Source organism: Vanessa atalanta, chromosome 21, assembly GCF_905147765.1.
Source record: "Vanessa atalanta chromosome 21, ilVanAtal1.2, whole genome shotgun sequence".
NCBI classification, from domain to species: domain Eukaryota; kingdom Metazoa; phylum Arthropoda; class Insecta; order Lepidoptera; family Nymphalidae; genus Vanessa; species Vanessa atalanta.
The window spans coordinates 3,521,825-3,535,847 of record NC_061891.1 but is presented as its reverse complement, the minus strand read 5'-3'; the positions used below and the strand labels follow the sequence as shown (position 1 = coordinate 3,535,847).

The 14,023-nt window shown below is 32.7% G+C and overlaps 1 protein-coding gene across 1 annotated transcript in view; it reads right to left on the bottom strand.

Annotated features, from left to right (window-relative positions):
- LOC125072389 (synaptotagmin-10-like) overlaps window positions 1–4,382 on the bottom strand; it is a 118,820-nt gene extending 114,438 nt beyond the window's left edge. Inside the window, exon 1 of the mRNA XM_047683015.1 lies at window positions 4,271–4,382. Coding sequence (XP_047538971.1) covers window positions 4,271–4,382 — 112 coding nt within the window. The remainder of the gene's footprint in view (window positions 1–4,270) is intronic.
- Window positions 4,383–14,023: the final 9,641 nt, after the last annotated feature.

The window sequence follows — 14,023 nt, the reverse complement described above, 5'->3', positions numbered from 1 at the left end:
CAGGCGGTGGAAGTGAAAATCATCCCAGGCCTCCCAAACTACATGGCTGTTAATTAATTTTCCGACATTTTTATGTAACGTATAACAACTTGAAATACTAAAAGATATATTTTCAGAACTGTAACTAAAGATTCGCCCCCACATGAGGAATAAATTAATTGTCTTTGTTTGTGTTGATACAAAAAGTTTCTGTATGTATCTTGAGTTGGTAACAAAAATGTATACATGATGACTTCCAGAAGAATTGAAAATTAACTTGTGTAATTTATATAATACACACTCATAAAAGTAAAACTAAAGTAAAGTAAAAATAAATACATTTAAATGACCCATTACCGGACTCTCCTTAGAAGGCTACGTCTGATTTACACCGCGCTTAATCGCTTAGGCATATACTCGTAGTTCAGTCGCAGAGCGATCGACTGCCGACTTAGAAATAAAGTAATAAAATTGACCGCGTTTTTCGATATAAACCAAAATCCATAAAAAACCTCCAAATACAAGTAACAAAATATAGTTTAAAAAAAAAAAGGAACCTATTTCTATATGTATTAGCGGCCACTACCGATATTATATAAACAAGTGTTCAATTTAAAATAGGCTAGAATATTCACATCGAAATTGCTTTTGTAAGCTTAATGGAATGTGTGTGTTTTGATACCGTTCTGTTTATATTTTACAAATTACTTCCCGAAATTTCGACGCAATATATGTATGTACATACATATTGAGAAACAAATATTCATGTAATTTATTCAAAGGATCCGTTTCATTTCAACCATCGCTTTAATTGTTAACCAATAGTACTTAAATCGATCGTACATATATTACTATCATTAATTCCAACGCGAAGTAATCCTTATACATACATATTAATATTCAATTTATGAAGCTGAAAACCAGTAATTACAACAAGTGATTCTTTAACGAAGATTGCGGGTTCAAACCCACGCAACCAATTTAGAATTTACATGCATTGAATTCGACTCTGACTCGGTGGTAATGGGAAATACTTTTTCCTTTAATAAATGAGTATGCTCTTTTCTATCGTGAGGAAACTTATATCTTTGCTATGTACAATGTGCCTTTGCCCAGTTGTGGGACACTTGCAGACTTCTTACTTTATATATAGAGCCGAGCATATATATGGACTAGTGGCTACACACTTAGATCTGAACCGAAAAGCAAGCAAAGCAAACACGTTGCCCATAAGTATTAGTTTCTTCTGTTCCCTGTTCACCGAACACGAGATGAATTATAAACACAAATATTGTATTTGAACCCGCGACCATCACGTAAGATCCACATATATTACGCCATCTCAATTCGTATTTATACATATAATATAGTAGAACTATATTTTATAAGTCACGGATTATCCTGGATTTATATTAAAATACTTTTTAATCCGGAAAATGAATTATTTTTTCGAAATAGCCGAATAACACTCTCTGCCAAGTCAGCATATAAAATACTATTATACCTGGAAATACCAGGCTATCCGGGATAATTGAAAACTCTTTAACGACTCGTAAATCCAAGAATATGTGAACAACAAAAAAAAAACTCAGAATCAGACTTGGTTCTAGATCCACATATAGTCATGATAAGTCGTTGATCTAGTAGCTTGGTATATAAGATTATATAGCCACAATTCCCAAAGTACTGGGTTCGAATCCCAAATCGATCACTTGTGCACTATAAGTCCCCTGAGAATCGCCGCCGTTGATGAAACCGATCAGGACGACACTGTCATTTATTCCGGGAAACAAAAGAACTCACAGGCAATAAAACTAATTACACGTAACACGAGATAACTTTTGTCATCAGAAACGTTTCAAAAGAAACGTCACAAAAATTCGACTTTGATGTTTAACTTATTGCATTTTACTTCAAAGTATATCACGGGATCAATTTCATACAAACCACGTCACAGGCTTTGCTAGTTTCATATAAACGTAACTTTTCGTTTGATATCTGAATATTGCACTTCAAACGTCGTAGAGACTGTGATACAGTACTGCATACATGCGTATAGCACTAAATTCTTTTATTAATATTCTCCGAAAACATTTTCAACATCAAAATATAATTCATTGAGATAGGCTTTTATAGGGACTTTTGAAACGTTACTTTAAAGAACTATATTAAAAGTAAAGCTACCGGTTCGAAATGTAGATTCTACCGAAAAGAACCGGCAAGACCGTCAGTGGTTACTCTTTTCCAACATTATGTTAGTTAAATACAATTGTATATATAATATCCCACCAGAAAGTCAACAAGTAACAGAACCACGCTTTTTGAACATCTGTATAAACTTGTGTTGAATAGTATGCCTTATTTATTAACGTTTTTTAACGAATGATTTGAATATATGAATCGGTAAAGTTAAAAATTCAAATTACCATGGACGGTTGGTTCCCTCGATCTCAAAGTTATTCCATTAAAAATATTGATATCTTAATCCCCTCTGCGCAGAGTTAACAAAACTTGTGAAAAAGAAAACCTCGACGAGATCCCATTGGCACATAAGAAGATTATTGTTCATGTATACTTAGACCATGCATCACTTTTATTTTTAAAGTTTGTTAATTGATAATTGATTATAATTTGAATCTAAACATTCTGTATAAACTTATATAGAGTAATATCCAATAAATTAATAATACCTATGAAAAGTTTCTATATCATTTATTTCTAATTTGCTTTTCCTTTTAATTGCACTGTAAACTTAAAAATATTTTAGTTATAAATGTTAATTTAAAAAATAAACTATATCTATATTTTCTGAAATAAAATAAAATTTCTAGTTAAATACATAAATGCGTCGTTAAAATTTAATAAATATTGTATTTTATTTAAAGAAATATATTATTCAAGGTACAAACAAAAGTAAGGATAAGTAACTCCTGTTAATAAATAATACGTTTACCAATTTTGGCAGATTACAAGGCAATCGAACACTGTGAAAGGTATTCTGTACGAAAAGGCTTTTAACGACGTACGACATAACTCCGCTCGACTTGCTTATATTGATATACGATATTAATTGCAATAATTATTTTATAAAGACGATACCTAGCGAAAACCCATTTAGAGTAAAGTTCGTTTTCAATATTCCACAGTCAAATCGAGAGTCCAAGTTTTATAAATAAAAGCAAATATTGACTTCAAAGACGTTTTGATGCTTTAGCCACAACGATTTACTTTTATAAAATTGGTGTTTTTAAAAATGTCGTAGTTTTGATAAAAAGTTCCTTGGAAGCTCTCATATTTTTTCAGACTAAAGGCAATAAGTAAATACGATTTATGACAATGGCACGTTAAGAATTATTACAGAACGAATCCATTTTGAAATGACGCAATAATATTATTGAAAAATTAAAAATCACCACTATTAAACAAACTTTGATGTAATTTGATAGAAGAAAACATAACCATGCACAAAATAAGTTAAATAGTAAATTTATTTTTAATAATTTTAAGTTAAAGAACACAGTGGAATCACATTTACAAGCTTTTATCCAAACGTAGGTTAGGTCATATATTAAAACTCAATTTGAAGCCTACACCTAACAATTTGAGTTAAAGTTTTACACACATTCGTAGTAGTACGATCTCTAACAATAAATATTTTGATTCGTTTAAAATGGCCGCTTATAATACTTGTTGTGACATTTAATACTTCTTTAATTTGTCCAAATCACGAAGTTAAATTCACTTTGATATTTCAAAAAGTAAAAATTTACTTATATTTTGAATTCCGTAAAAGAAGCCCACTTAAGCGAATAAAGAATAGCAATGAAAAATTTTATTACACACTTTTCCCTATTCACGAAGAATAGCTCTTAAAAACAAAACCTTATTATAATATAAAACACATTTCGTAACGCAATACTGCTGCCGTAATTATTATAAACACTTGAATATTGGAAACCCTCACACGAGCCGAATTAATTACATCCCATCGAGTGCTTTAGCACAGCGGATGATAAACAATTTTGCAAATTGGCAAAGGAATTTGTTGACAGCTTTAAATTTAATTATTGAATTAACGACCAATTCAAAATATGGTTAGTATGGTAGCACTAAAACTTTAGTGACGAAACTGAGAGTTTGGAATCGTGATTGATGTTACAAGGATATTGAGTGTAGTTTTAAATTTAATCGGACAATTTTATTAAAATTCTGAATCCAGTTATGAATTTAGCAAGACAAGTTATCGAAAAAGACATTAATTTCAAACATAGAACTCAAAAAGGGCACTAACCTCCGCTCGCGCGCGTTTCTCTCGAGTCGTCGACGATCAACAGGTGGGGTCGCCTCGCTCGCCCGAGCTCGAGCTCGGCTGGCGCGGTGCTGCTAACTCGCGGCACGCCCATCACGTCCGACGGTCTGGGCGCGTATGCCGCCCCGTACCACTACTCCAGGTAACGGCCCTGGACATTGTCGCGTATTCCTTTGACGTGAGTGCATTTAGAAAATAAAAGTCATATTGTCTGTGATTTATCGTTTCGAAACTTTAAATCGAAATTCGATTTTTAAATATGTTTTAAATTTATAAATTTTATGACATTTGAGTAGTGGCAAGTAAGCAATGAAATGCAACTCAATTTAATTTAATATATTGAATAAAATAAAATGAAACTATATAAGTTTAATGAAAGTTCAAGATGTTCTCTCGGTCAATTTTTCTTATGACAAATAAGACACTAAATAATATTAGGTTTCATTATAGGCTGTAATTTTTTGTGATTTTTCATACAATACAACAAAAATGTATTAAAAAAAAAATCATCTAATGTCAAAAATTCTTACCAAATTTGAAAAAAACACTAAACAAACACATTTCAAATCTAACGGTAGGAGAGCTTAGTTAATATTGTTCTTTTAGTATTTTTCTGATGAAAATGTATTTTCTTATAAAAGCAACAAAGGTTCTGCGGTGCGCCGCAAGGGAAATATTAACAAGGTCGCCTACTACGTCACAGTGAGGACCTTCACTTGTTTTTAAAAGGGTAACATTACACGGACAATTTGTTTTTAGTTCTGATATTTTATGGCAATTAAATGCATTTATCTTTTCGTAACTGAAAGCAATCTTTTTTTTTATTTCGATGGATGGAACTTTTTTTTACTAGCACAAAAATGAATAGTAGTCTGCGTAATCATAATTACAAATTATATCTTCGTAAATAAATACGTCTCACCCAATTTGACAACAACAAATTTAAATATCTTCTAGAATATTCTTTTTTGTTTTTATTGTGAAGCATAAATACAGAAAAAAGAAAAATTGAATACTTACCTGAATATATTGTAATAACCAATAAAACTAACAAGTTAAAACCAATTAAAAAAAAAAAAACTACATTTTAAAAATCGTACATTTTATATCAGAATTGTCTTTGGTCGAGTGGAACATTCGTTTTCCAATAACGTTGACAAAAATACAACGTAGACGTCTATTTGACCATGTTTCATGAAGCGGGCATCGGAAACGCTGGCAGCTCGACAGCTTCCTATTCAACTCTATATTATGAACGTTCTATTCCGCTTTTCTGTAGGCATGAATGTTTTAATTTGAAATTTAAAACGCAACTTTGAAAGCCACTTTAGACTATAGAAAAATCTTGTCTGATCGATATGTGTACATGCTTTTGTAGTCATATAAAAGTTTGCTTCTTTTGTTTTTTATAAAATATGTAGGTGGACTGGCAAATGGGCCACCTGATGGTAAGTGGGCATTACAAGCTAAGATGTTATGTGCCTTTTGCCTGATGAGTGGGTGGTACCTACCCAAATTGGCTCATACAAGTCCACAAAGTGAAGTGCTTTTATCTCAAATTATTTCAAAATATCTGGAACTAGCTACCCGGCCCGGTTTCGCACTTTTATAACAAGGGACAACTAAGTCATTTATATTGAAGGACCAACAATATATATACAAGGAAAATTTGTTGTAATTTTTGAGCCATTAACTTCCCGGGCAAACACAGATTGGCATCACGATCAATGATTTTTCCATGCATAAAGGAAAAACATGCACGGGTTATTTTTCATGGCTTACAGTAGAGTGAACTGTCAGAAATCTTTTCGTGAGCAAAAAGCGTTACGACCCCCCCCCCCCTCAAGACTCTCTTTACCTGTTTTCCTCTTTTTCTCTGGCAAAAATATTTATATTTAATTCTCATGAGATTTTAATATCATGCTGCGGGCATGTTATTATAGTATGGGCATGTTATGCGAAGGAATGAGAACTATGTTGTGAAGAATAGGTCTTGAGCATAAACGTAGATGGATATAAAGGAAGAGAACGACCATAGAAACGATGGATGGATTGTCTGAAAGACGGCTGGCAAGAATGTTACTTAAGAGATGACGTCAGACAGAGAAGTATGGAAGAAGAAGACATTCTGCGCCGACAACAAATAAAATTGGTATAAGGGCAGGAGGATTTCTCATGAGATATTAATGACAATTTTATTTCTTGTCATTCTGAAACATTGTTAATTTATTCAATTGTTTCTGTTATTTAACACATAATATATAACGAAAGCAACTTCGTTCAACCGCGTGTCCCACGACACCCCTCTTGTCATATATATTTGTCGATATCGAAACACATTCCAAATAAAAAAAAAACACAATGAATTCCAGGACAAAAACCTCATTTACGGAATTTATATAGGAAGGCATTACTTACAACGTCAACACGTTGTAACTTGCAAGCTAAGGGATCTAAGTTCTACGTACCTGTCAAGCGGGGATACAGAAATACAATATATGGCTGTCGGTAGTGTAACTGATAGTTTGGTACCTACATAACACGCTTAAACTACCTTTTACTCTTTATTTATAAGGATTATAATTATTAATTCAATTGAATTGATAACATTATTAATATTTTTCAATGAAAGAGTAACATAATATCCTTTTTGATTTTTTTTTGGCTTAACTTCTTTATATATAAGCGAAATACCACTCACTATTAATCACGAATTTTCAGAAACTATAACACCTACAAACTTGAAACTTACAGGTAGTTGCCTTATAGGGTGTAGACATCCGGTAAAAACGGATTTTACGAAACTCCAGTCCTAAGGGGGTAAAACGAAGTTTGTTTGTTTGTTTTAATAATTTCGCACGGGTAAAGCCGCAGGTTAAGCTAGTATTTATATATATGACGACTTTGTCGATTAGTGAGTTTCTTTAATAATGTTTATTAATTGTTATAATTCGTCTCGGCAGCGGTCGGCATAAGTTCAAAGTTTACCTGGTGTCCATGAATCAATTTGCTAAAGTTTAAGATTGGATTGGGGTTAACATTACAAAATTAATGTTTCCTCCAAATCCAATTTATCTTTGTTATAGCACCGGTGACTTATGAATTTGTAATTATAATCGGGATATTATTGCATTTTCTATACAGCGAGTAATAATATTTTATTTTTTTACAAAAAAAATTTGGTGAGTTAAAATCTCGAAGTTTGTTAGGTTAGGTTAGATTTTTAATCGATAAACAAGATAAATATTTTGCTTACCCGGTGATTGCTAAGGCTGCCCAATATTACATTACGTGCAGATCAATTAAGTATTTTTTTCCACTTACTAGAAGCAGCTCAATTTACTTTGTTTGCTTACTAAATACATTTCGAAGGTAACTAGAAACGTTTAGATAAACGAACCATTTAAATGAAGGCCTATATACTCGTATATAGATATACTTTGGTATACTTTTCCCATCGTTATACAATCTATACTCATATTATAAATGCGAAAGTACCTCTGTTTGTCTGCCTGTCTTTGGTTTTTTCGCAACCGAACTACTGAACCGAATTAGATGAAATTTGTTTTGAAACAAGCTTGAACTCTAAAGCAGGAACATAGGCTACTTATTATACCTAGTACTTGACGACCAACCTACGAGCGGAAACTAGTATCTTAATAATGAAACTAAAATTAATATTTTAAAAAAGTGTTGTAGAGAAAGAATTTCAATAAGTATTTTTAAAATTTCCCCTTTTTGTCGGAACGGACTTCAGTTTGTTTGTTTTGTTTATTATTATATATTTGTATATATTTTCTTCGATTTAGTGACCATCTTAATAGACTGCAGATTCGGAGGTCCTGGATTCAATTCCCAAGGTGGTTAAATAAAAAGTTTTTCTTTGTAGTAATTATAGCGATTGTGAATTAATAATTGACATTACTTGCATTACCGATCTCCAAACGTGTCTGATTTCCTGATCTGAATTTAAAAATAATACTCCTCGCAATAGTACAGTTCTTTACATAATATTCTCTAAAAAAAATGTTGAATAAATAAATCCTTTTTCAAATATCGAATAACATAAAATATACCTACATATATCCTACATAACAAAATATTATAACGACTTCGCATATACATATATATACCTATATACGTTAATAGTTTTGCATAAAATATAACAGACATATTTATCCCAATATGTATTTACATTGCTCCTAATTCGTTCCACGTGCAAACTGAAATATGTACATTCGAAATGCATACGAAGCTTGAACTTTTCCAATAAGCGCCTGAAGGCCTTCGCCTAGTTTCAGTGTAATATTAAGCTCTGTTTATATATTGTCTGTGTAAATCTTTTTTGGCTTTAATTTTTAAATAAAAATGTTGTTGAAATCGTTTGTATTTTCTCGTGATATTATGCAACATAACGGCTGATATCCGATGGTTTTTGTCGCATTAAAAGTGCAAGGAAGGTTTCTGCTTCAACGTTTCTGGTTTAAAAGATAGGTCGTGACCTTAGCCGTGGCCATGGCCGCGTAAGATGAGAGCGCCGTGTCCTTTTCCGGGCGGCCTCGAGTAAGAAGGCAGCTGGGATGACCTCGCGCCAACGTGCGCACTTGTGAGGTATGCGGGGTTGGGATTCGTCGTCCCCCTGAGGCGTTAGCCGCCGCGATACGATCGGATCTTGGTACATGAGGGTTAGATGATGCTTATAAACAATCTCACGGCCTCTACTATCTATGTTGAGGAGAGTCATCATGCTAGCTTTAAGTTTTACAAGTAGGTAATAATCATTTTAAATTTGTATGTATAAATAGTGATAGGGCTTTATGGAAGCCTGTCTGGGTAGTTACCACCAACAAATTCGAAATTCTTCCACCAAAAACCAATACTTAGTATTGATGTGTTGCGGTTTGAAGAGTGAGTGACCTAGTATAACTATAGGTACAAGATACCTAACAACTTAGTTCCCGTTGTCGGCGGCGACACCAAGCGTTGTAGGGAATGGCTAGGATTTCTTGTTTCACCAATGCTTATCGACTACTTACCATCAGTTGGCACAGTAACTCATCTGCAAACCTATATCATGTATATATGTAAATAATTCGGCAATAATTAATAATAAAATTGTATATTTGGTTGTAAATTAACATTAAATGACACTGCAACAACTTCTCGCCGTTTAAAAGATCGTCAAAATATATAAAACATACTTCACCGTGAGATAAATACGACATAAAGTATAAATAATAGTGTTAAATTAATGCTTTAGCTAAAACTTTTATCAGAGCAAAGTTTGCTTTGACTTCGAATTCGAATTTAAACTTATTTCAAACAAAATAGTTAATGACTTTTGATTAATGGACAAACTTCGGACGAATAATGAAAATTTGCTTTGGTACATTTTTTGGTACAGTTTCTTTTGTATGTTTGGCAAAATATTGTTGTTTTTCAGAAATACGTAAATAGTTCCTCTGCGTTAATGTATTTCAGGTATTGTTCTCCTAATCAAGATATCATAAATACGCCTACCTCGTCCGAAACAATGGATCTCTTCTAGAACTCTTACGCAGACAGATTTATATTGACAGACTATTTATACAGCCAAATAAAGATAAAAAAAATTCCTTAAGCTTAAATTGTGATGCTGCCCGGTGATAAAAATACTGTTTATATATAGAATATATATAAGGCAAAGACGGTAAAAGGGATGAATTATTTTATACAGAACATATTTACTGGAAAAAGAAATCACATACCATAAAGTAGTATTACCAAAACAAACCTCAAACTTTGTTTGTATAAACAGACTTAGTCTTAGATTATATTGGCTTACGCAGCGTTGGAAACCTTTTGTTATATTTTCCATATATAAAGTAACTCCACTACTTTTTATCTTACTAATATTATAAATGTGAAAGTTTGGATGGATTGATATTTGATACTCGATGACGCCGAACGGCTGATAGGATCTGAATGCACTTTGGCACAGAGATAGATTATAGTCTGGAATAGCACATAAGTATTTAACACGTGCACGATATCTTTCAAACGTGGATGGAAATCATACACTTTTATATGATCATCATCCTCCTGCCCTTATCCCAATTTTACTTGGGGTCGGCGCAGCATGTCTTCTTCTTCCATACTTCTCTGTCAGACGTCATCTCACAAGTAACATTCTTTCTAACCATATCGTCTTTCACACAATCCATCCATCGTTTCTTGGGTCGTCCCCTACCTCTATATCCATCCACATCCATACTCAAAACCTTTCTCACAACATGGTCCTCATTCCTCCGCATAATATGCCCTACACTACATACACTTTTATATGATATATAAAAAATGATGATATACATCTTTTATTTTTCTTCTGTCTAATGCCAAAATTTTTATAAGGAATGCCCTTTGATTATGATAAGGATCACATCTTTGACTTCCACGTCGCTGTATGACGATTAAGTTATTGAAGATTTAATATTATCTACATATACAATTATTATTTGACAAGAAAAACTGTGAGAAAATTTATTGAAAAGATAACTATTCATTTAAGACGTTTTTGTAACTTCATTTTCAATTACTGACAGTTTATAGCATTCTGTACATTATGTAACTTATATTAAACTCATTACAAGTTTTCCGTACATTATAGCAAAGGTGTGGCTTTAGTATTACAGAAGATCTCAAGTTGTGGTTGTTCTTGCTTCACAATGATGTCAAGTTGTATTATTAAGTCTTATTTCAACGCATGAATTTCTCTTGTAGAAACGAAATACCTATTTTTTTAAAAAACTAAACTTATCTCCAGGAATATCAAATTGTGTCTAGGTTTTAAAATTCATATCTCTGATATTATATGATGGCGCTATGATAAAACTGCAAAATTATTCCTGAAAAGACATATGGATGGTGACGATCAAGTGGTCGACAATAAAAGTTTAGTGACCACTAGTTAATTTTTACCAAATCGTTGGGACCAAACTATGGTTCCAAAAGTTCAAAGATGGGTCCTCGTGTGGGACGCTGAGCTGGAAGGTAAAGTTCCCTAATGACGATATCCCTAAGGAAGCTACTAAACAAAAGCTTTGGGATTCGCCATTGGTCTACGCTATATTACATAGTTTGTCGCTTGAATTCAATTAGTGCCAGAAACCGTCACAGGCTTCAAGTCTCATCAACTAAATAGTCAGATCATTGGTTGCATTCGTTGCCACACAAAAATCTTGGGACACTTTTAGACAATAAATATTTTTCGCATATCAATTGGTGTCCGATTGGGAACACCGTTATGATTTGTGTACAGAGACCCGAATTGAAAGGAGATAAACTCTTTCGGATTACATGGTACCTCCTGCCCAAAGAGTTCATAGAGCTTTGCCGCCACAATTATCTTAATGTATAAAAAATACTATACTAATATCGCTCTTATTAAGTCCCGTGGAATTAGTCGTGATGATGACAAGAGATTTGATGAACTGACATTGGTGCCCTGAGAATAAGGACGGGCCCCTGGTATGTGAGGCTACATTCATTTTCACGCTAACCCGTTTCATATGAGGGAAACAGTGTTAACAGCTAGAAAAGCTGAAGCGAACAAACGATCCAAATATTCGTCTCTTCTTTCAAATTATTTCTTTGTTCCAATTACTGTTGAAACATTTGGACCTTAGAATATTTGTGCAAAAAGAATATACAAAAGTATAAGTCCTCACCTTATTGCTACAACTGTTGACCGGCTGACTATTTAATTTTTTGCCCAGATGATGGGAACTGCGATTCAACGGAGAAACGCTGCTAGCATTCTAGCCACAAATACCGGCAGTCATGATTCTTACAGTAATTATTATTAATTTTCATTTGTATACAATTAAGGTTTTAATGTTATTTAACCTTATGTATACGTGATATACATACTGTACCGACGCAAGGCTGAGATTAGTGCAAGTAAATGTTTAATTAAGAACATAATATTTTTACGTTAACGTTCAAACGTTCATAAAGTTCGTCTTACGATTAATATCGATTGACTATTAGATGCGGTAGTTAAGAGTTAATTAATTATTTAAATTAAACCTAACCCGTATTTCGTTACCTTTTAGACATAATAAGAGCCTATAAAATAAAAATAAAAGACAAAATTAACTCGATGAGAACTTGGCATAAAATGAAATTACGTAAGATTAATAAATAAAAAATAAAAAAAATGATTCAAAAATAAATAAATCATTACTAATATAAATCAAACAAAATCAAGTTCAATGATAGGAAGACTGATTGTTCAATCTTTATATCGCGCATAAAAACATAAGCTTATAAAACAGTCTTATTTCAAGTAATCTATTTAACAATTTGTATGATATTAATAATAAATACTTATATGAGTTGATCACGTTTTAATCGAAATGTGACCAATAAAATTATGTGTACACTATCACCCACTCAACTGCCATCTACAAACATTGTACAGTGCGTAGGCGTTCGTAGCACCGTAGCATCTTCGTAGCAGATTGTAGTATTGAAACACATTGTTTTAAAATTAAAAGGAATGAAACGGAATTTCTAGAATTATAGAAATATGTCGTACTAAATAAATTGTCACAAGAGAATTTAAGTAAAAACATACATTATATTCGTTCCGTTAACTCCTACCTACGTATGTTATTATTAATAGCTATTCTATAAAATCTTCAAAGATATACAGATTTACTGTTGAAAACACAATTAAGTCTAGTTAATTGTATATTAGGTATTCTAATGAGAAACTTATCGTCATTTTACAACATTACTTTAAAGAAACAAAGCGACATGTGACCTACGGCTCGTACGATTCCGAGATTGAATGGCGAAAATCTGACATTGGTCGCTGATCGATAAAGAGAATTAGACTACATATTTTAAGTTTTTTTAAGTAAAATTTACGAACATAACTAATTTTACATACTTTTATTGTTATTAAATTCTTTTTAAGGATTTATTTTCAAAAAACATCTAACGAACGTCCTCAAAGTTGGTTACAATTAATAAGACGGGTGTCTTATTAATTGTAACCAACTTTGAGGACGACCTAAGAAGACATGAATGGAGTCTGTAAGGAGGAATATAAGAGAAATGGGTGTGTACCATCAGGTGAAAATAAAAAAGGATAATGGAAAGAAAAGACATGCTGCTCCCACCCCAAATAGCTTGGGACAAGCTCAGGGAAAATAAGAAGTAGTTTGACGATTAATAAGCAAGTCTCTATACGAATGAGACAAAAACAAAACAAGCTACTAACAAAAGACAATTACATGTACATGCGTGTACATTCAACATGAATTGTTATGTAAGCTGTATTCCCGGAAAATTATATTGATTTCAGAATCGTGACCGAAACGAATCTAATACAATCAAAAACAGAACTCGCCCAGTTTATTCTGGCCCTTTCAAGGAGTAAAGTCATCCTTATTCACAACAAATTTCAATCACGACGCGAGAAATTGAAGTTCAATGTAACTTGGCCGATTATATGCGAAAAAAATAATCGTATATTCGATATCGTTGATACCCTTGAAATCGCGTAATATGTATATAATATTACGTTACGAGACCCGACAATTATCACGAAATTGTGATAAAGATCAGTATTATTGTCAAATCACCGGGTTTGTAAAATAACAAGGTCACGTAATGATATCAATTTGTATATACAAATATCCAGACTTCACGTACAATATGCCTTTATTTTGATGGAACGTATAAGTC